Source organism: Aulostomus chinensis, chromosome 2 (assembly GCF_037954235.1).
Source record: "Aulostomus chinensis isolate RoL2024-O1b breed Wild chromosome 2, RoL_Achi_v1.0, whole genome shotgun sequence".
NCBI lineage: Eukaryota > Metazoa > Chordata > Actinopteri > Syngnathiformes > Aulostomidae > Aulostomus > Aulostomus chinensis.
In genome coordinates this window covers 13,635,259-13,659,687 of record NC_141321.1, presented here as the reverse complement: position 1 = coordinate 13,659,687, position 24,429 = coordinate 13,635,259, and the positions used below count along the sequence as shown (strand labels likewise).

The 24,429-nt window shown below is 44.4% G+C and overlaps 1 protein-coding gene across 1 annotated transcript; it reads left to right on the top strand.

Annotated features, from left to right (window-relative positions):
- The first annotated feature begins 1,646 nt into the window (after positions 1–1,646).
- On the top strand, positions 1,647–23,966 carry LOC147269126 (Golgi apparatus protein 1-like). The gene is made up of 26 exons (XM_086179830.1): positions 1,647–1,987; positions 8,181–8,210; positions 9,993–10,079; positions 11,147–11,362; positions 12,082–12,285; positions 12,375–12,446; positions 12,565–12,751; positions 12,844–13,061; positions 14,205–14,326; positions 14,425–14,526; positions 14,899–15,052; positions 15,242–15,379; positions 15,512–15,598; positions 15,690–15,752; positions 16,494–16,607; positions 17,072–17,160; positions 17,385–17,502; positions 18,381–18,473; positions 18,570–18,707; positions 18,793–18,916; positions 19,121–19,263; positions 19,344–19,445; positions 19,536–19,643; positions 19,966–20,086; positions 20,169–20,275; positions 20,699–23,966. Exons 1-26 carry the CDS (start codon positions 1,673–1,675, stop codon positions 20,864–20,866), a joined length of 3,420 nt encoding a protein of 1,139 aa, XP_086035956.1. The 5' UTR covers positions 1,647–1,672; the 3' UTR covers positions 20,867–23,966.
- The last annotated feature ends 463 nt before the right edge of the window (positions 23,967–24,429 follow it).

Below are 24,429 nucleotides of genomic sequence, written 5' to 3'. Positions count from 1 at the left end.
ATCATGGAGGTGAAGTAATATTGCTCTTTGACTAATGGGCTTTTTATGAAGCTCATCAATTGTTTGATTATTAACACTAATGCATTTTTTGTAAAAGCAGTGTTTTACATGATAAAAATTATTGTGTCAAGATGGAGTCGGATGTTCTGACTCAGTGTTTTTAACGTCACTGTTGGGTACGAGTAGCAGAGACGCAGTAGGGAATGGAAATACTCTCCTTTGTGATACAGTAAAACATGAAACATCTTTGAAATGAAAGCTGTAACTGAGGTGGATATGTGCCTGGTGAGGAACCAGAAAAAGCCCCCAGCAGCTGTCAGCCCTAAACTGGGAGGATTTATTGCTCGGACTGGTTTCCAGTTATATTCAGCTGCTCAACACCTGTGGGGAGGAGGTTCAAGATAAGTTTAAAAAGTCCAAATTCTCTTCCACTGTGTGTGTTTTTTTAATTAATGTATTTTAAATTTCAAATACAAATCAGCGGTAAACTAAATATCAGAACAACAAATGCAGTTTGTCATAGTTCGTTGATATACACTTAACTCCTCCCATTCTCAGCTGAATTCACAACAGTGCAGATTTTCTCATAGTGCATATTTAATCATATTTTTGTCTCTTTTCGGTTTGAATTTTGCAAACAAGGTCTTTTAAACCCTTTCTGCTCCATTTCTTGTAAACTTTTAACTCAGTATTGCTAATTGACCACACGGGAGCGCTGTTCACTCACGATCACAAGTTTTGCGCCCACCAGCATGCGTCCCGTGCAGGTCAAGGAGGGAACATTAATTGCAGCACATACAACAGGGGTCTGGACATCTAACTATATATGACATACATATAATCCAGACTAACCGAGATAATTGTAATTACCATAGGGCTGAACAATTTCAAATTATAATATGGCCTTTGCGAAAGGTGGCATATGTATCAGAATGAAGCAGAGTGCAATGCTGCAGAGATATATTCATTTAGAATCACATTATAAAAACATATCTTTGTCAGAGCTCATTAAAAATCACACCACTATGATTGCAATATGGCTCTCATGGAAAATGTGAATAACGATAAAAGAATGATGATTCTGTCCCTGGGAATCATTGTCAAAATAATCACAATTATATCTTGTTATTATATTAATAGTTCTTACCTTTAAGGGTTAATTTGGTTATTACTTTCCCTTGATTATTTCAGCATATATGCCAGTTCAGAGATTGTCAAATAATTACTGAAACAGTGTATGTGGAGGAAGGTGGAGTACCAGAGAGAACCCACACAGGAACAGGGAGAACATGCAGACTCACACAGAAAGATCCTGTGATGGAGCCGGGACTGGAACCCGGAACCTTCTTGCTGTGAGGCGACAGTGCTGACCACTGCACTACCGTGTCGCCCTTGGGAAACAATTGTGCTAAATCAGTCGACCATTTTTCATCAATTTCTTATAAAAATGTCTTTACAGACTTTAATGTTACCCTGAGTAAGTAACTTACAAGTACCTGAAAGAGGAAATGTGCTTTGATACTCATTATTGTAATTTGTCGATTATTGTTGTGTCTGCGGTTTCGTCAAATACCGGAAGTAATATTGGTGTTGACCATAAAGGCTTTTATTGTTAACCTGCAAATCGGAAGTGCTGCGTAGTCGTCACAGCTAGCTTACCAGTGGTGTGAAGATGGCGGCACACAGTCGCTCTCCGCTGCTGCTGCTGTTATCGTTTGCTTGTCTCTGCCGTTTCGGCTACGTCCTCGGCTCCAAAGCTGGCAGCGGCCCGGCCGAGCCGCCCAACGCTCCCGTCCATAGAGCCGCGGAGTCTGCGGCCAAGGATGCACCTGCCGCTGCCGCCGCTGGGGCCTCACAGCCTCGAAGGGCGACTGGTTGGAAGCTGTCGGAGGAGGAGGCCTGCAGGGGGGACCTGACCCGGCTCTGCCCAAAACACACCTGGACCAACAACCTGGCGGTGCTGGAGTGCCTCCAGGACCGCAGAGAGGTAAGCGGCCGCGGGCGGCAGGGATCCGTCTGAGGTGGTGGGAATCTGCTGGGTGTGTCGCCCCGGTGATCTTGCTCCACATCGGCAGTCAGCGGGACACCTCGGCGGAGGTGAACGTCCACCTGCATCGGCGAGCAGCTGCCCACACAGCAGGGGGCTTTAGAACATCTGAAAATCCTGATTTCACGCAGTCTGACAACCTGGAAACACAGCAAAAGTGCAGTCTAAGACCTGACGCAACATTAATTAACTTTAAAGTTAGTAACTGTCAGAGATGGACACACAGCGACTAGAGCAGTGGAAATGATAACATTACAGTTTCTCTCCTGTACTTTTACTTTGTTTATTGAAAGGAAATCAACCTTTCCAACAATAAGAATTAAAGGCAAATTATAACCTGTATAATAAAAGATGGGTCATATCAAATATTTCCCGAGGTGACAAAATTTAACACACTGAAAACAGTACGGCGTTAGACTTTTTGGATTTTTGTTTGTATTTCACACTTTAGTTCTACCCAACAAGAAGGCTCGAAAGGTTTTTACCTCACAACATTGCTGACGAATAAATGTGGAGGAGAAATACTGCATCGGTCAGAGCAGAAATTGATTTATTGATCAATGTGGAGTCGAGACACAAAATGAAGAAAAAAAACAACAAAGGTTTTGACTCTGAATAAATTGATAGTAAAGAGAAAGGTTTCAGCTCCGTTTCGTGTTACTAATTTTTACACCTAGAAAAGGCCTTTAAACAACACAAAGTAATGACTGGGTCATCGGGCTGCAGATTTGCCGCCAACACACACACACTCTTATTTTGGAAGGGAACGTGAGAAGTGCCGTCTTGGTGATTTCAAGAGAAACGTGTTTAGTTGTGTGAACGTCTGTTGATCAGACAACACACAGGAGAGGTGGTGATACTGCAGTACTAATATATTCATGCGGTGGTGATATTTTGTTAAGCTCCAAAGAGCGAGACATTAGATGACCCAGTTTGATTTACACACACACACGCACACACACACGCACACACACACACACACACACACTTCAGCACAGATCATAACTCATCAGTCTACTGTAACAAGCCTGACACTGGCTGATATTTTGTCATTAGACAAGGATTACTGAGCAGAAATGACAAACATGTTTGAGGTCTTTTAGAAGCTGTGTTTGTAACATGGTTTCATCATAGTTGAAATGTTGTTGTTTGTGTTTTTATTGTCCAATTTTTTTTTAATGTTGAAGTGGCTCCACTGCTCCGAGGTGTGACTCACTAATGACTGCGTAAGAAAAAGGACACGAACTGATTATTGATGAATTAATCAAAATGTAATCAAGATCTCATTATGGCCCTGATGCAATTTTCAAATCACTAAAAAGGCACAACATTTAAAAAAAAAAAGTAAAAAAAAAAAAGCATATTGAATTAGACATTATTGTGCTGCGGAGAAATCCTGCCTTCGGGAAAACATCTTTTGTTTGATACTGATCTCCACAAAAATGACACCAATGTCATTTGAATGATTTTTAATTAAAATGAGATCAGCGACGTAAAGAATTAACTTTGCAAATCATACCACCAATTTATATTTGTTTCAAACTGGTGTTCTTCTGGCGGAAACAGTGGTCATTGTCAGTCATGACGATACTGAAAGGAATGACAATAGAAGACAAACATTGAACCTGCAATTGAGAAAAGAATCCTATTTTAAAAGTGAGGGTCAGGGAGGAGAAACCAGACTGCAGATGAGATTCTCTCCCAGTTTCTAGTTTCTTTGTCTTTGTCTTTTTTTTTTTTTTTTTGGAAAGATATACTGTTATTATAGTAGTAATGGTTCTGAGAACGAATCTGTGATGCAAACATCCACGTTTTTTAGTTGCGGCCCCGTCATCGTTGCACCCTATTAGATGGTTTGTTCTACTTTTCGGGCCGGAGCCACCAGAACGTGTCCTGAAAGCTCTCAGCTGGGAGCGTTTGAGACCTCTCGGGAGGTGCGTTGTTTTTTTTGAGACGCTTCGGTTGCTATCAGTTGATGGTGAAGTCCTTCCTCTGGGGCAGATGTGCTGACGAGCTCAGCCGTCCTCCGTTGTTGACCAGCACACGTTCATGTAGTGATGTGATGGTGAGTCTCTGTGGCGCCGGTCCCAACCCTCAGCTACTGGGATGGGTCGTTTAGTTGGTTCAGTAAATTGCTGTTGGATAAAAAATTGAGGAAAAAAAGCATTTCTTATTTCAGGCATTTAACCAAATGTCCATCGACTTGGAGCGAAAGGGAACAGACTTTCAACAATGCCAACTTATTTCCAGGTGTTCTGACTCATTCCTGCAACATTGCACACTGCTTTGACCCTACACACCATGCATATGGATCATCTGCAGTTGGATCGAATGCTAGCCAGTGGAGCCTCCAGCAGCTCCAGACATCTGGACTCCTCCCTTCTTTCTATCTTCAGTGATATATTGTTGGTTAGAAATGATGTCAAGTGCTTGATTCTGTAATGAGACGCATGTCAAATTTGATCCTGAGCAGATGATCCACACGATCCCTCCCGAGCTTCACCTGGTGCCTGGTTTTTAACTCTGGTACCCCACCACTGTGTTGATGCCACGCTCCCCTCTCCAACACACTGACGTCTCATACACACACACACATACACACACACTCTCTCTCTCTCTCTACCTCTCTCTCCACCACTGACCCTGAGTGATGCTCTCTTTACTGAGATAATTACATCGCTTCAGCTCTATAACAGCTGTGGCCTCCTGAAGAGGTAAATGGTTCTTATAAATCAGCCTCTTCTCCCGAGAAAAAGACACACAAACACTAAAACACACACACACACACACACACACACACACACACACACACACACACACACAGAGCGCGGCATTGTGGGTGGTTACAGTAAAGCGTTTATTTGCAGTGGTCCAAGCTCTGAAACTGACTCTTGAGGGACGTGTAGCTCCACAGTTACAAGCTAACTGCTTAGTGCGGAAGTAATTTGGCTCCAGCACCAGCAGGCCAAACACTTCCTGTTTGTGGTCATTAAGTCGGTCCGTCACTTTCTGACTCGGGTTGACAGTGTGTGAGGGTGCTGTGGAGAGCAGCCTCAGCTTTGCTCTCTGTTGGGAGGTGGGGGGTTTAAAGAGACAGGGGAGAAAAGTACTTGTTACAGTCAGAGAGATGAACTGAGCGGCTGCACACAGAGCCACCGGAATAAATGATCATCTGCACATAGAGCTGTACACCAGCATGATAAGTCTCTTTAGTCAGTCACACCAGTCAACCATTATATTCACTGCCTTCCTGAGTGGCATCTGCTCTGCTCTCCTCTGTGTACTTAATGTTTCGGTTTGACACGGGAGGCTGAGGCTGGGCGACCGAGCACAAATATTTGAATTGTTTTTGTAACAGATCCAAAGTCAGCACTTCTGTCCATAGCCAGGTGACTTTCAATCTGCAGCTTTTCTTCTTTTCTGTGTTTTGCTTTTTTAAGCAAAAGACAAGGACACACACAACAGTAGCGTTGCTTGGCAGTCCTGCTGGTGCTCACCTGAAAAAGCCCCCCCCAACCAGGTGTAGCGTTTGTGTGCCATTATCCTGTCAAGCCCTGTCAGTGGTGACACTAGCTTTCAAAATACACTGCTGGTGGAGTCGGACCAGTTATTTTCCAGTTCCACCGGCTCAGATTGTGCTTTGGGGCTTCTCTCCCAGCCAAGTGCACGGTGTTCTGTCGGTTATGTCACCCGTGTTTTTCCCAGACATAATCAGCTGTTCTGTGGGAGTGTACTAATTGTTTTCATGAGAGGGTCATTTATAGACTTTGATCTGATTGATCAATATTAATGTGGGGAGAAACAACTCAAGATTTCTCTGCCGCTTCCCATTGCTTCTGATACAATGATGTGTTGATCGGAATCATTTCAAACATTTGTTTCTTCACACAGTTCTGTGAGTTTTTCATTCCATGTGCCTGTAGGTAATGACATGCCCGCTGAAAATTACAGTCATACCCTGGTACCTGAGAGCTCATCTGGGTGACAAAGTACCTGAGAGCTACGCCAGGTGACGTGTGTTCAAGCCCCTCACACAGTCAAAATTTGGGAAAGACAAAAGCCTAAGAAAACACCTCAAGAATAGACCTCGAAGCTGGAGAGTGAATTTGATTTGCTAACGTTTGCAACGCAGCAGGAATTGGAAGAGTTTGGACTAATTTTGAAATTACAAGTGAAGAGAATTAAAAACAACAAGAACAATTGTTTCAGGATTCCAGGTCCCGGATCCAAGGTTGGTTCAAATGTGAATGGTACTCAACCACTACAAAGTATCTCTTGACTCAGCTCGTCTCAATCAACAATACGCGGTGGTGTAGGCTGCTGCACTGCTGGAGCTCCTCCATATACGTGTCTGGCTCATTACCAGAGAAGGCATCTGTTCGCCAGCAGCTCCGTGTCTCTCGGGACGTCTCCACACATCATCTTGGAGCTCTCAGCACGTCCCCCTGCCCACCTCACTACCACGAGGTTGAAGCTCCCGTGGTGCTGCCGCTCACCCGTTCAGATCACCTCATCAAACTGCCTGATTCATTTAAGCCTGAATTCTAATGGTGTCTCTCACATTCAGCGGTTAATTGTTTGTAAAAACGTTTGTGTCTTTAGAGGCCCATAGAACTGTATTAGCATTGTTATATAATGTCATGAAAGTGAGCGGTAACTGTCGTTGCTCACACATAAAATCAGGTACATCCTACCTGTACTTTGCCTCCATGTTGGACAACTTGTTCTTGTTCTTGTTCTTCCATATCATGACATCACTCCAACATTACATCACAGCTCTTATTTCTTGCTTGTAGTAGGCCCGAGCTAGTAGATGGCGCATGTCATGCACAGTAAGAATTTTACACATTATTTTTCTGCTGTTTTGGGATATTTGCAGTATTTAACCATTATTTGCAAAGACATGAATTTGAATAATGCTATTGTTTTTATCCAGCGTTTCTTTGTTCATTGAGTCCTGATTTGATAGTAGTTCTCTGTGCTGGGTTTGTCTTGTCAGTTCCCTGTGTCACTGGACTGTCAGAGAACTCTACAGTTTGTTTAAGCCCCCCCCCCCCGTCTCCATTAGGCTCCGTTATCTCGCCATTATAATCTGTCGAGTTGGTAAATCTTCTCTTGATCCAGAAGCCTTTGATCTGAATGCAGCAGCTCTGCTTTAATTAATAACTCATAGTCTTAGTAATTGGGCATTTCTGTCCATGCTGAGAGTCTGTTTATATAACAGTCAGAAAACATGTATTTGTCCTGCTCCTCTGGTCCTGGCGATTGGATTTCCTCTCTGTTCAGAGTCATGTGACACTGTAGGATCTGGCTACCCGACTCCTGATAGGATCAGCATCTGTCATGTGATGATGTACCTGCCACATTAGTTTAACTGGTAACACTTCACAACAAAGCTAAATTAATAAATGTCAGTTACTGTTTAATTAGCTGAGACTGCTGAATAAACATTACTTAAGCTTAATTAACCATTTATTAATGCTCTTTGTGACCTTATTGTGATGATATTAACATAAATTCCTTGAGTAACTCTTGACTTCCCCTTGACCCCCCAACCCACCTCAGTAGTTAGCATGAACAGCATGAATAAATATTTAGTAGACACACGGGTTAACTAAGCAGTAGCTAAGCATTAACTAACCATTACTAACTCACCCTGATTGTGAAGTGTGGTGATTTGTTTAATTGTTAAATGGAGGTTGATGATTTTATGTCAGCAGCAGCTCCAGAGGCAGCGTTAGTGATCTTACGACCTCAAGTCAAGTCTTCCTCGGTGCAGCATGATCTTCCATGGTTCCATTTGGATAGAAATTGATGACTCAGCAGGCTGTGCTTTGGTTGTTGCTCCCTTGGGATTCTGTTACACAGTGAGCCAAACTGTCAGGGTCCAGATCCTTCACTCCTCTTCCAGATTAATCTGAACAAATACAACTCAGACAACCCTAACCTCAGAACTGAAAACTTCCAAACAGGAGTCCATGAACCACTGCGTGATGTTACACACAATCCATCTTCCTCTTCAACAGTCTATGATGAAGAATGAACAGATGTGAATCTCCTCATTTACTCGAACTTTTGTGTTCATTTTACTGCATGTGTTTAAAAATGTTATTATCACTCTCTCTGTTTGCAGGAAACAGACATCGCTCCTGACTGCAACCATGTAGGTGTCACACACACACACACATATACACACAATTGGTTGTGATTGATGATTGGTTTAAGCAAGTTAAACTGGTACTTGCCTGAGTGGCTGTTATGGGGAGCGTCAACTGCACAGAGAGTTCGTATGTGTTGGTCTCAAAAGTGAGTAATAAACAGAATATACTGATATACAGTATACTACATCTGAACCAGATTCTATGCATGATAACGTGATGTCGCATGGCCTGTGGGTGTAGGCGCAGTCCTCCGGGGGGGTGTTACCTTCGAGGGCTGCACCTATTGTCCTACAATCCAGGGTTCCAATAGCTGGGCACAGAGTAAAGTCCAGCGAGGGGGTCGGCAGGAAGCCGCAGCTCATCTCTGCTTCCTCGGGATGATAAACCACGAGGGTTCCAAGCGGTTCATGGCAGACAGATTTATGGAACACCTCAAGGTTAATGGAGCTCTCGGACTGTCTTTATTACAGCAGCGGAGAGCAGTGGCTGCAATTAACATGTCACACACACACACACACAGAGCTCCTCTTGTTTTGTGGTGGTGTTGTTTTCTGGGCGGTCTAGCTGTCAGTAGCTGTTATCTGTGGCTGCTGCAGCTGGGGCCTCGCTGGCAGCAAGACAACAAGCACATAAATGAAGAAGACGGAGACAAACATGAATCCAAGATAAAAGAAGCATTCGCAAACTGTATTTGTAATTGAAGAAACGGATTCTTAGATTTCTCTCAGCTCATCAAGGGTTAGTTAGCGGAGTGAGGAACTGTAATTGGTCTGTCTGTCTGTGAAATAATAAATCCGCTGTCAGTATCCAGCATCTTGAGAGAGAGAGCCAGGGAGATCATTTGGAAATGGTAAACAGCAGCAGTGTAGCGAAAGCTGTGCATAACCCAAGATCCTGCTGTTGTATTTTCTCACTATTCTATTAAACCATCAGGTCTGGTGATAAAATCCTGAACCTTGAAACTGTTTGGACCCTGATGTGTTTGTGGACACATCTAAAATAGCTCCAGTGTCCTCAGTAACTGCTTCAGCCCTGCACTCCACCTCTTCTCTGTCTTTTGTTTGCGAGCATGGTTGAGTAGGGCATTTTTGAAGACTAACAAGTGCTAACACCCATCACTTATTTGCAGCAACCACTACATTCACAAGGGCTTGATGCTGCAAGGGAGGACACAAGTTAATCGCTGTAATTGTAGATGCAAAGTTAACGGACTGTTAGACCGTTACAAGCTAGACACAAGTGTCAACAGTTGCTTTATAGACCCAAGCAAGGAGCTAAAAATGTCAACTGCGTACCATTTAATATCAGTGTCAGAGGAGAATGAAGTAATTGTGCTCTTTCAAAGTATAATTATTCGCGAAGACGGAGCAGAGTCACGTGGATTCAGCAACTGGTGGGCATTAAGGATTCAGATCTAAACCGATCCTTAATGCTATTATTCTCATTTAGTTGCCCTAAAATTTAAGCCGCTATAGTTTCTGTCTTTTTTTTTACCTGTAAATTTCTGTCAACTGTGTGAAGAGAGACCGGGAATGATGAGGACTTAAACTGTGTTCTTAACCAGTTATCCACAGTAAAGCAACCCAACAATTCATCACATACTTGAAATGTATTTATGGTTCGCCTTCTTAAATAGGAGGAACATCCCCAAAATATAGCTGTGGGAAATTAGTTTAGTCCATAACACCCATCTCTGCTCTTGAGTTTCTGTTTTTGTGGTCTTAGCTAGTAAAATGTCACCACATGATGAATGTGTTGACATCTCATGTCCGTCTCGCCCTCAGCTCCTGTGGAACTATAAACTCAACCTGACCACAGACCCCAAGTTTGAGTCGGTGGCCCTGGAGGTCTGCAAGAGCACCATCGCTGAGGTCAGTGGATCACTCAGAAGCTTTACATCGATGACAAGTCTCGTTAGACTTCATTTTCTTTTACTTACTTGAGATTAATAAATGTTTTGGCAACATGATCGAGTGGATATAATGTACAATATAACACTAATATCCAGCATGATTGGATGTGAACAGTTTTACTCCTTCAGGTAGGAGTCTTGCTGGCCCTTCAGTGAAATAAAAATGATCTATCCGCCATTCTTGTTCACCGCACGCATCCCTCAGCTTCTCTAAAGGGATCCTGTAGTTACTTTCAACAAACAACCCAGTACTAATGATAAAGTGACTGAGTTTTGGGTCATGATGTGATTCCCTGGCCCTATAGGATGTATAATCACCCGCTCAGGGTCTGTGGACATTCCTGGAACATTTCCACACAGATTCAAGTATATTGACCAGATACTCAGACTGCTACAAGTGAGAGACTTTCTCCTCCTTTCTCCATATGTTCCTCTCAGCATTGACTTTCTGCAGTGTAATCTCTCTAAACAGATTCTGCATATAAATACAGAATCTGTGGGCAAGGGCGAAGATGTCAGGACAGGGAAGCTTCCGGTTTCCATTTGAGTGGCTTTGACCAATCACGTTTGAGCAAGCCTTGGTTTAGTCCAAGTAAACAGTCAGGAAAGGTCAGTAAAATGTCTGTAGTCTGAATATTTAACAAAGCTGTTGTAGTGGCTTTAAACTGGTGTTTGTACTCCTCGTCTTTTGACTCCATGCAAACGTCACAAGTTCCCATACGCACTATGAGCAGTGAACGGAGTGAGGAAGGCTTGAACCAGATGATTGCTGGCTACACTGGTACCCTGAAATACTGGCCCTTGTTCCCAGAGGTTAAGACGTCAGACATCGCTGATGGGTCCTGAGATTGACACAGTGTGTTTAGTGTTGACGATCAAGCAAACTCAGTCGCCTCTTTGAAGATGCCAGTAGTAATTGTCAGATTGTGGAGTTTCAGAAAGGTTATTTCTTGTACAAACATACTGAGATAATGTCGAGAATTCTACGTTCTTCCTGTAGATGTTCTGACCTCTCTACACCTGCAGATAAAGGAGTGTCACGAGGAGGAGCGCGGGAGGGGCTACTTGGTGTCCTGCCTGGTGGATCACCGTGGCAACATCAGCGAGTACCAGTGTAACCAGTACATCGCCAAGATGACCAGTATTATCTTCAGTGACTATCGACTGATCTGTGGCTTCATGGATAAATGTAAAGAAGACATCAACAACCTGCGCTGTGGAAGCATCAACATAGGACACAAGGTGAGGTGTGTGTGTGTGTGTGTGTGTGTGTGTGTGTGTGTGTGTGTGTGTGTGTGTCAATGGAGATTGTTTACTAGATGCAGTACTTGTCTACTCTGGCATTAAACATACTTTGCTGCATTTTTGCCAGACTTCTGCCACCTGTAGATGGGAGGAGTCATGTAAAATATTTTGCAACATTTTTGTTATCTATGTGTGCGTGTTTGCGTGTGAACAAGTCAATAAGGACAGGGAGCCACCCATACGCACTGATCTGTAACTTAAGAGCCAAAACAAACCATGTCAAACCAGAGAGCGCTGAGAGCAACAGAACTCTGCTGAGGTTAACCTTCGACCCTGGCACTTTTGTCCCCGGGGCCTTAATCAAAGCTGCAAACTGAGATGAGCAAGTTTTTGAATAATCCTGCTGACAGACACACAAACACCACCAAAAACATGACCTCCTTAGCAGAGGTCATCAATGCTGGCGCTCTCATTCTAGCTGGAATGAAGCACTCAGTACTGCCACCTGTGGCTGGAAGAGGAATGAATACAATCACACTTCATGCCAAGTATTTGAAACTGAGATACAGGGAACTGCTTCTTAAAGTTACTGGGTCACACACATAGACATTTTGATTTGCATTCTTTTGATGACCAAGACCTAACAAAATGTAACACAGTAGCAACTGCTCATTGTGTTTTAAAAGCTGTGATTGAGTCTAAATCTTCCACATTAGGACGTTCACTCCCAAGGTGAAGTAATCGCCTGTCTGGAGAAGGCGCTGGTGAAGGAGGCGGAGCGACAGGATCGGGGTCATACCATCAAAGAGGAGTGCCAGAAGGCGATCCTGCGGGTGGCAGAGCTGTCATCTGATGACTTCCACCTCGATCGGCATCTCTACTTCTCCTGCCGTGACGACCGGGAAAGATTCTGCCAGAATGTAGGAGATTTAACAGCTCTGAAAGCAGATTTGTATTGATTGATTTGATGAGAAAATCCTTGTCACTCAATGGATTCTACTGTCCGCAGACTCAGGCAGGAGAAGGGAAAGTCTACAAGTGTCTGTTCAATCACAAGTTTGAAGAGGCCATGTCAGAGAAGGTGTGACCACCTCGACATCCAGCTCTCTGAGCAGGGGCTCATGGCCTCACCTGCTCAGTCATTATGAGGTAGTCTTTGCCCTCTAATATTCCTTCTTTCTCTTTCTTTCCCGCCATAGTGCCGAGATGCTCTGACCACCCGTCAGAAGCTGATCTCTCAGGACTACAAGGTTAGTTACTCTCTGGCTAAAGCCTGTAAGCTGGACCTGAGGAAGCAGCACTGCAGCCTGGACACCAACCTCCCAAGAGCTCGCGAGGCCCGCCTCTCCTACCTGCTGCTGTGTTTAGAGGCCGCTGTGCACCGAGGTTCGATTTACACCTCTGATTCAATTTGTGTCTGCGTGCGGGGTCTTGTAGAGGCTGAGGTGATGCATTAATGCTCATTCTGTGTTTTGCAGGGCGCCCGGTCAGTGGAGAGTGTCAGGGCGAGATGCTGGACTACCGGCGGATGCTGATGGAGGACTTCTCTCTGAGTCCGGAGATTGTGCTGCACTGCCGGACGGAGATAGAGGCTCACTGCTCCGGCCTGCACCGCAAAGGCCGCACACTGCACTGCCTGATGAGAATCGGCCGTGGCGAACGCAGCACGGCCATCGACAGCATCTGCCAGAGTGCAGTAAGTCTTAGCTGTTAGCTGCTTCAACTTTGAAGACATGCACCAAAAGATTCAGGAGCGACAAAAGCGTTTCCAATCAAGGTGGCAACAAAGAACTCCTGGTGCCAGCTGGCAGCACAATGTCAGTATCAAGAGCAACGATTTGAGGTTGAGGGGAGTTCAGCTTTATAAAAACTAGGGTCGATGCCACTAAAGCAGCAAACCAATCTGAGATGGGTTTTAATTACCCCTGCTCTCCCTTTCCCTCTGTTCCAGTCTAAAAACGGAGGAGGAACTCACTGTAGTTCTCTCTAGTTGTCAGGCAATTCATTAAGATACTGTATCTTTATAGAAAATCCATTATTATAATTACAACAATTGGCTACTTCCACAATTATTCTTGATGATGTATTGTAGTTTTAGTGCAGTCTTCTCATCAAACAATGTGATTATGATTAAAAAAAGGCAGCTATTCTATTTTTAAAAGGCAGAAATACAGAGAAGGTGCACTTTCCTTACTAAATGATACACACTGGTTATATGAAAAGCTGTATATTTTATCATTATTGACAAAAGTCATGGCCCTGCCTGCATAAGAGCTCTACTTTAAGCTCAATATTGACCACAAGTACTTGACGCCCATGACACCCGCTGGTGACAGGCTGAAAGCAGAAACCACGGCAACCGCTGCTGCTAGTGATTTTTTATTTTTTTTTAATTTTTGCCAACATTCTTTTTTATAGTTTTTACAGAAAAACAGAAAAGTAGAATTACATGTACTGAAAAAAAAACATAAAGCCCACCACCCAAATTATTCCAATTCTTGGTTGGGGATCAGATCAGTAGTTACAGTCCATTTCATTTAGTTGCATAGAAAGAAAGGAAAGAAAAACCATTTGTGATATATTGAATACCACAGAGGGTCTTTGTTTACATGTCCCCAGATTCCCCCATCAAGCGTGGCAAGTCTGTTCTTGATACTTAGTGATTCTTTTGGTGTGAATTCAGTATTACAAAGTACTGCAAAGAATGTCCTGCTTGCACTGAGAGATCTATGTGGCAGTGTTGAGTTTAATGTGTGTTGCGAGGAGCTTGTTTTGCGAAAGCTTGAAAGTTCATATGAAAATCCGATATTCTTGAACTTAAATGTTGCTTCTGCTGCAGCTTCAGACTCTGATCCAGTCCGCTGATCCAGGAGCCGACTACCGGATCGACCGAGCACTCAACGAGGCCTGCGAGTCCGTCATCCAGACTGCCTGCAAACACATTCGCAACGGAGACCCCATGTGAGACTACACACAAATAAAGCTGAACACCTGAAGTCAAAACATCCCAACTATGACTGTGTCTGAGTCCGTCAGCTGATGTGTGTTTGTGTGTGTAGGATCCTGTCGTGTCTGATGGAGCATCTGTACACAGAGAAGATGGTGGAGGACTGTGAGCACCGATTGCTGGAGCTGCAGTATTTCATATCCAGGGACTGGAAGTGAGTCTGACCCAGTCATCAACACGCTGAACACACCAGAATCACTCAACTGTCTGACATGTTTGACAGAGGGAGGCAACTGCCTACTTGCATGAAGAAGTAGACTCCTGTGCGTTGTGGTGTAAATATTACTTCCTGCACTGGAACTGAATTATAGAACGTTTGCCTCAAACAGAAGATTTAAGAGGACAATGCGTTTTCACCATATTGTCACAATAAGTTTCATTGAAAGTAATAATGTCCATGATGATTATCATTGTTTGAATTATTGTAGTATCGGTGCAGAGCAGGTAGTCCTACACCATGACTACCCTACTGCTATTCTTGCATGTACGTTGCTGGTAACACCAGATCCTTGTATCTGTCTCTCAGACTGGACCCCATCTTGTATAAGAAGTGTCAAGGTGACGCCGCCCGACTGTGTCACACACACGGCTGGAATGAGACCAGTGAGCTGATGCCGCCAGGCGCCGTCTTCTCCTGCCTCTACCGCCACGCATACCGGACAGAGGAGCAGGGACGAAGGGTAAGATGAGACATGGAGCTCTGACTCGTCATGTCAACACTCGCTTCATGTGACAGCACAACCAGCAACTCCTCCGTGTTTGCAAATTGAACTTCCTGCAGCCAAAAACATCACTATTGGAGTGGTGAGAGTCGACCTAAGAAGTAAAGTTGTAGTTGGACAGTATTGTTAACGTGTGTGTGTTTTCAGTTATCTCGGGACTGTAAGGTGGAGGTTCAGAGGATTCTCCACCAGAGGGCGCTGGATGTGAAGCTGGATCCTGAGCTACAGAAGCGCTGCATGACCGACCTGGGCAAGTGGTGCAGTGAGAAGACCGACGCTGGACAGGTCAGACTCAAGATGATTGTCTGATTGTTACAGGTGAAAGTACTGAATATTGATCTTGTGTATGTTGTGCTGACTATTTCTTGTGTGTGTGTGTGTGTGTGTGTCTGTGTGTATCTGTGTGTGTGTGTCTAGGAGCTGGAGTGTTTGCAAGAACATTTAGAAGACCTAGTGTCTGCCTGTAGGGATGTCGTGGGCAACCTTACAGAGTTGGAATCAGAGGTCAGAGGTCACCAGTTTTTGTGGAAGAAATAATAATAACCAAAGATCATTTTAATAATTGTGTTTCTCTTTGTCTTGTCATGTCTTTCAGGACATCCAGATCGACGCCCTGCTCATCAGAGCCTGTGAGCCTGTCATTCAGACCCACTGCCACGTGAGAACCAGCATCTCCTCTCTCTCGCTCTCTCTCTCTTCATATATATATATATATATATCTCACACACACACACCGGTTTAGGTTACATCGGTGATTTCTTTTCAGTCAGAGTTCTCTTCTCGTCTCTCTTTCTGCTTTCCCTCACTTTTTGAAACAACAGTGTACTCCTTAGCGAGCAACCAAGCATCAACGTCCACTCTAAAAACACAAGACTGTAGAATAAGGCAGGTCTGCCAAGTTATTCTGGAGAATCATTCTAAATGAATACTAACACATTCTGGTTAACAAGACGTTATTGTTAATATTTGCCACACCCTGTCCACAATGATTATGATTTGATTACAAAAATATCAAGAATCCAGAGTGTTTTTTTGGAAGACACACACATCTAAAGGTGGAATTAATACTGCACTCCTGCATATATATTACGTTCTCCAAGAAGGTCTGCGTCAGGCAATGTTTGGCTCCTCGGAGGCAGAGATAGTCAACCTGGTATTGTACAATAACTGTATCACAAAGTAATTACTGGCACGTCTCTCAACTTCCATACATTCTTCAACTATTTGGATTTAATTGCTTCAGTAAAACTGTTACACCCACAGGACAATTTGATGTGGGGGCGATCTCATTTTCTTCTTTCCCTTCATATCGTGTGTGTGTGTGTGTGTGTGTGTGTGTGTGTGTGTGTGTGTGTGTGTGTGTGTGTGTGTGTGTGTGTGTGTGTGTGTGTGTGTGTAGGACGTAGCTGATAACCAGATTGATACTGGTGATTTGATGGAGTGTTTGGTTCAGAACAAACACCAGAAGGAGATGAACGACAAGTGTTCAGTCGGTGTCACACACTTCCAGTTGGTCAGTTCCCATCATCATCTTCCCCCTCTCTCTCTCTCTCTCTTTCTCTCTCTCGCTCTCTCAACCCCCTACGCACACGTCAGTTTGACTCATTTCAAAGCCAAATGATCAGACAATGTGCTCTTAACTCTTTGGTTTCATCTATCAAGGAGCTTTCAATCCTGTTTCTTTATCACATCAGAAAAACCTGAGCAATTCTAGTCCTTCTTGTTGTTCTGCACTTTCCTAATGAAGAACCCAACTTGCATGTATACGGTTTGTTGTCTGTGGTGATGTCACATTTTGTTTTGTTTTGAAAATTGTGATTTTTGATTGTGTTTCAAGTACGTGCACAGCCCTGTTATTAAGTCATTATTAAAAAGTCATTTCACAGCTGATTATAATTAATCCCCTCAGGAATTTAAGTAGGACACTGCTGCTGTTTAATGATAATCCAGCACTAATTCTCTCTGGTCTCCGCGAAGATTCAGATGAAGGACTTCCGCTTCTCCTATAAATTCAAGATGGCGTGTAAGGAGGATGTCCTGCGCTTGTGTCCAAACATCAAGAAGAAGTGAGTCTCACAACAACTACAATCACAGAAAAGCCAATCCAACTTTCTGTCTTTCTTTCTGAGTTAAATGAGGATATTGATTTTTGAGAAAGAGAATTTCTCCCAAATGTCAAACTATTTCTTCAGCTGACAGTTGAAGCCCCTCACATCACCCAGCTAAACGTCTTTATACGTGGAGCTGACATGTCCTGAAGTATCGCCTGCTCTTGTCTTGGACCCCACAGGGTGGACGTGGTCATCTGCCTCAGCACCACGGTGAGGAACGACACCCTGCAGGAGGCCAGAGATCAGCGCGTCTCTCTCAAGTGTCGTAAACAGCTGCGGGTGGAGGAGCTGGAAATGGTACCACACGCACGCCCGCACACACACACACACACACACACACATGCGTGCGCGCTCACAAACACATTTGTACGGCTAAATACACTCATCAAGCCCTATCGCTCATACCTTCACTGTCTCCAAACGTCTGCGGTGGTTCAATTTTCAACTCTGTACTACGTTGGCCTGAAGGACACAGGAGAGACAACTTTGAATCCAGAAATGCAACAAAAATCTAAATTTACCCAGACGAGGAAAGCACCTGCTGAAACACAAACACGACTACAGATGGTGAGTTCACCTACGAGATACGAGAGAAACTTTGTTACCAAAGGACAAACCAAGGCTGAGATGAGTGACACACCCATTGCCTCGTACAGATATCAAAAATGAATCACAGTTATTACTGGTTGCACGTAATAATGGCACACATCAGAAGTGTACAAATGGCACATATACCTTTGATTGTGTATGTACGCTAAACTTCAGCAGCCCGTTTCCCAACTGAGGCAGAGTGAGTGTGAGGCATCGCAGCAGCACTGCGCCACCGAGCCTGGGAGGGTGGCTGCAGCAAAGGTCTCGTCGCTGTCACCTGGGCAAGGTGGCGAGGGTAGAGGCAGGATGGGGGTGGGGGAAAGGGGGGGGGGATGCGTGCAATTTTGCATCACTAACACAGGTGGAATTCAGGAGGATAAACAATGGGGCAGATGTCCTTCAGTAGCTGATAGTGAATCAGGGAGGAAGGGCTTCATTTAGTTTAACAGCATCGTCTCCTCTCCCTCCTCTCCTCCCCTCTCCTCTCCCTCCTCTCCTCCCCTCTCCTCTCCCTCCTCTCCTCCCCTCTCCTCTCCCTCCTCTCCTCCCCTCTCCTCCCCTCTCCTCTCCTCTCCTCTCCCCAGTCTGAGGATATACGGTTGGAACCTGAGCTGTACGACCCCTGTAAGTCAGACATCAGTCGTCTGTGTCCCAATGTGGCCTTTGGTAACGCTCAGGTAAGGAGCAGAAATCCTTCACAGGATTTCATCAGACACACAAACTTCAGGAACCTCTGATTTTCTTCTCCTTCTCCCGCTCGTCTCCTCGTCAAGATGATCGAGTGCCTTAAGGAGCAGAAGACTCAGCTCAGCCAACGCTGCCACCAGCGCATCTTCAAGCTGCAGGAGGTGGAGATGACCGACCCCGAGCTGGACTACCAGCTGATGAGAGTCTGCAAGCAGATGATCAAGGTGAGGAGGAGGAGGAGGAGGAGGACATTCAGGATGAAAGAGAAGAAGAGTGGAGACCTGGACTGACTTGTGCTCTCCTCCGCAGCGCTTCTGCACCGAAGCAGACACTAGAAACGTTCTTCAGTGTCTGAAACAGAACAAGAACAGCGAGCTCATGGATCCCAAGTGTAAACAAATGATCACCAAGAGACAAATCACACAGAACACAGGTACACACACACACACACACACACACACACAATAAAGGAAAGAAAATTAGCTCACCCACAAGACAAATTGTCCTGTGGGTGTGACAGTTTTACTGAGCAAAAAATCAAAACACACACACACACACACACACACTTTTCATGTGGAGTTAAATGTGATGAATCAGAGCTGAACCCTCATCTCTGACTCACCCGGTCCTCCTCCAGACTACAGGTTGAACCCGGTGTTGAGAAAAGCTTGCCGAGCCGACATCCCAAAATTCTGCCAGTCCATCTTGAACAAGGCGAGTGAGGACAGCGAGCTGGAGGGCCAGGTCATCGCCTGTCTCAAACTCAAGTACACTGATCAGGTCAGTCCAGCGGTAAACTACAGTCTGCTTCCTCTGGTGGCAGTGATGATTGTTTATGAGGGTTTCTGGGTTTGGTTCAGAGGTTGTCCCCGGACTGTGAAGACCAGATCAGGGTGATTCTTCAGGAGTCGGCACTGGACTATCGGCTGGACCCACAGCTGCAGATGCACTGCTCAGATGAGGTACACACACACACACACACACACACACACACAGATTTCTAGTTGTCTATGCATCAAACCCTGCCCTGTTCTCCTAACTTTCTCCTCCAGATCTCCCGCTTGTGTGCGGAGGAGGCAGCAGCTCAGGAGCAGACGGGGCAGGTGGAGGAGTGTCTGAAAGTCAACCTGCTCAAGATCAAACAGGAGGGCTGCAAAAAGGTACGTTCAGTGAGATACAAGCCCTGGAGGAGTTTGGTCACATGATTGCATCGCCACAGTCGTGTCATTTCACAGTGTTATCTTTTAAGATTTACAGCTGAACGATCTTACAGAAGTGCTTGCGAATTTCTAAAAAAGACATTTCTGCACAGGATGAGAGAGAAATTAGATCCTTGAGGTTTTAATCAAAGACACTGGAATGGCAGTTCATATAGAAGTATTGTGTTTCTAGTTTTTTAAGGGGAGATGATCCTCAGTTAACTTCAGTATATCCAAAACCAAATCTGCATCCACATCCACTGCCTGATGTTCTTGTGTGCAGGAAGTGCTTAACATGCTGAAGGAGAGCAAAGCAGACATCTTCGTGGACCCGGTGCTCCACACCGCCTGCGCCCTGGACCTCAAACACCACTGTGCTGCCATCACCCCTGGCAGAGGAAGACGTAGGTGCTCTCCAGTCCCTAACCCTGACCCGAACCCTCCAGCCTCCTAGTCAGATCCTCCACTGTGTGTTTGTGTGTGCAGAGATGTCGTGTCTGATGGAGGCTCTACAAGACAAACGAGTCCGTCTGCAGCCCGAGTGTAAGAAAAGACTTCAGGATCGCATCGATATGTGGAGCTACGCCGCCAAGGTAAACACCAGGCGGACAGGAGGATGATGTCACTCTTCTTTGTCTCCTTCTATCTTCATCTCAGCCTTCGGTGCTACAGCGCTTCGCTCACTCAGTGTCCAACCGAAATTATGTTGAAATTAAAAATGCTGCTTAAAGGTTGAAGTGCAAACCTTTTTTTCTCTTGGATATTTCTGTCCACTGGTGGACATTCAGACAACCTTCTCTTTTCCATCGTGGTACAAGATGAACAATTAGCAGCTCCTCCTCTTTGCTGATGACGTGTTTTTATATTTCTCCAGTCTTCTTTTTAGTTTAGCAAAAACACCAAACTTAGTAGAAGTTTTAGGAAAGATATCAGGTTATGAATTAATATTTTCCAGAGTGAGTTGAAGATTTAAGTCCACTGCAATATCCCAATATCATTTGTTGTCTGTCCCATAGGTGGCGCCAGCAGAGGGCTTCTCTGACCTGGCTGTGCAGGTGATGACATCGCCCTCAAAGAACTACATCCTGCTCATGATCGCGCTGAGCGTGTGCATCCTCTTCCTGGTAGGGCTGCTGTGTGGTCGCATCACCAAACGGGTGACAAGAGAACTGAAGGACCGGTAGAGGACCGGCACTCTGACGCTTCAGAAGAAACGGACTCCTCCCTATTCTTCCTCTTGCTCCTCCTCTCCCTCCTCAGTCTGTAACCAGCCAACTTGCACAGTGCCAACGTCCGTGCTCACATCTGGACCTCCTCCCCGACACTAACACCTTTAATCCTGATTCTTTTTCTGATGATGGAAACTTTTTTTTTTTTTTTTTTTTTTAATTTCATCCTCTGAGAAAAACCTGCTTTTGCAGAGGATGTTTGACGTAGGATGTGAGATCATCCGACTTCTTTTAAGTCTCTAAACAAGCGCTGTTACTGGTGTGACGGAGGGCCGCTTCTTCTCTAGCTGAGTTCAAGTGGAGGTTAGGACCCCCCCGCCCCCCCCCCCTCATTAGGTCTGTTTTTGTCCTATTTAATGGAGACTGGAGCATGTCGAGCAACTAGAAATGTTTCATTCTAAGAGACTGCCTGAGGCTGCCTGAATCGCACAAGGAGACACTTGAAATATTGAGGCTAACTTTAAGGTTGAATTCTGTTGCTATGAGACATTTTTCTCATCTGTCATGAAGTCCCGTCCTCTGCGCTTTGTACAGAACCGCCTCTGGCTCGCCAGGTCCAACTCACTAACTCTAACTGTCTCCGTTACCTTCAGCTTCATCTGAATACTACTTAAATCTTTGCACTTTTTTTATTTCTATGCCTTATTTATTGTTGATTCATGTGCTCAGAGGTTGTTTTTGTGTGCATGTAGCTGTAAAACTGAAGGACTTGCTGAAGAGATGCAGTCAACCAGGGTGGAGGACTCAAGTCACATGACTTGACAAACTTCAAGATTTGTTGGACTAACACTGATAAAAGACTTTGACATGGTATTTAGTTACGGTTTGTTTTGATTTTTGATTTGCTTTCTAACAGCAGGGGAGGCCAGACCAGCTGCAGCTGAAGGCCCTGCCCGAGACAGCAATCATGGAGGGGGCTCGTCCAAAAATGACCCTATTTAGATTCAAGTGCCATCGATGACGGCACTAAGAGGGGGACAGCAATAGAAAAAATATAGAGCTCAAAAATCTATAACCCAACCAATACAACAACCAGCTTCATCTGTTTCTACAAAACCCACAAAAGAAGTTAGGAGAACGTGTTGTTCTAGCGAACGTTTAGCTAACGTATCGCCTTGTCTCACGTTAGCTAGAAGGCTAATGTTGTGTTTTGGCTATGTTAGATGTCCGATGACATCTGCTATCTGAATGCCAGATACATTGAATATCATGTGAGAGGAAGTGGAAACGATGCAGAGAGCATTTAGCTTGAAAATATTGATCAGATTCTCAAAATAGCTGCTGATTAATCCTGTTAATTGACCACTTAAGAAATACTGGAACTAGTTTGTGCTTTTCTTAAAATATCCAGGGCCTCGTTTAGAAAACAGTGTTTAAGATACTTATTTTAAGAGTATATCTGCCTCATTAACTACACTACCTGCTGCCCCCATGTGGCCAAAAAGAGAAAGGAGCTTTAAAAGATTACTTCACTTATGCTGAAAACCCACAACACATCTCAACTGCCAACAGTTGTTGGTTTTTTTTTTATAGACTGTATAAAAGAAGCGGATGTAACTTCCAGGTCTCAAAAATGAAGCCAGTACGGAAGTGCCTTAAACTTTTATTTCTAAAGGCCAGCAGGGGGCGACTCCTGGTTGTGAAGAAGTCTGTACAGAAGTGTGTATGAGAAAATGACTCTCTTGATTACCTCAAAAATGTTTTCTTCACGGGTTTATGGTCTCAGGCGCTTGCGAGGCTGTAGGGGGGAGAGGGTCCAACTTATCCAGCCTGCTACTTATGCTTTGCAACATCGCTCTGTCTGTTGGAAGAGAGCGAGGCTTTTGTCCGGTCGTCTGTGTTTTGCCTTGTGGCATTATGTCATCATTCAATGTTGACAAACAACCTTTCCGTCTGTGCTGTAGAAACCGAAATACTTCCACTCGCTGCTGATTATCCGCTCAATAGGGCTCTGTTCATTTTTATCCCCCATTTACTTAACAAAACCAGTGACAGTTCACTGGTTGGTCAACAGGCGTGCAACAGGTCAAGCTGATAGTGATGTTTCAGAGCGCCCTCTGCTGGATTACAAGGCAAACTACTGAGAATGGACTGAGATCATAGAGGCAGCATCCTGAACCTTGCATATGAACGAATCTCCTAGGCTCTGGTTTCAAGTCTTCTTTGATATAAGATGAAGGGATGGGCTACCACATCGTAGCTCCACCCTCTTCAAAATGTGGTCATGTCTGATTCCAATAAAATATAAGCTGGTAAAATGTCAATATGCGGCTTTCCACAACAACATGAGACCACAAGAAAGTTGGTGACAGTGGCTACACTCACTTCCTTTATACAGTCTTTGGTTTGGTTCCGTCTGTTATGCTAGTAGCAGGTTTAGTAGGTCTGCTAACACTGAGCACTCCATTTATCAGCTTCCTCACCGCTGTAGTGGCTCTCAAACACACCAGTAGTTGTATTTCAGCTTAAGACTGTTCTTCAAAGAATTACTCCGTTCTAGAAGTGCAGAGAGAATTTCCCTACAGCAGGATTTTACATTGAAGCCATGAGCTCATCGTTGCTCTGCAGGCTTCTAACGCTCAAGATACATTATTTAGCTTCTGTTTTTTCCAAATGACAAATATCTGATGTTCTGCGGCACATTTTGTTCGCTGATGAGCAACTGATGTGACAACTTCATTTGTCGTGCTCATCAATTTCTATGAACGTGTTTCTTTAGTCGTTAAGCACATTGCGGTTGTACGTTAACATCTGAATGAGAAGTCGTATTTTCTCTCCTCATTTGTTAAAGGCAACGGAGCTCAAGTCCAGACAATTATGAGACTGTGAAACCATGAAAGGTCCGATAGATAGAAGCCAACTGCTCGCTGCTTTGAGTCAAACAGGCGATTAAAGACTTATATCCCTGATTTATATGCAAGTCTCTACGTGTACAAACTTTTATCAGTGTGCGGTTTGTTTCTTTTCAGATAATTCCACGTACTATGAAGGTGTAACAGTCATCGTGAGATTTGATTTTGCTGTACAGATCAGATTTGTCAATTTAATAAAACTGTCTGCTGATTTTCTTATATCTGCCTCCGCCTTACTTTTTTCTAAATATTTAGTGTCACATTCTAAATTGTCCCAATTCCTGTTTGCAGAACTGCAAAGGCTCCAACCCCCCCCCCCCCCCCCCCCACCCACGCACCCAACAGGATAAGCAGTAGAAAATGGATGGATGGATGGCAGAAGGGCTGCGAGTCATACCTGCTGAGCCCCGAAAATCCTTTCTATAACCCTGATAGTCACATTATTTTTAGTTGTGTAAACTTAAACTTACAGTATTTTAGTTTTAGCAGTTGACCACTCTCCCTTATCGACACTCAACTGATGGAACTCTACTTTGTGCGTCATTGAAAGATTCAGTGCATGTGTGTCTTTGCTGGATTTTACAAACTGAAAAATTGGAAACAAAAGATCATTTCTCCATCTTTGTAGTAGCAGCCCCCTCCATGTGATGGCGCCACAGTGCACAA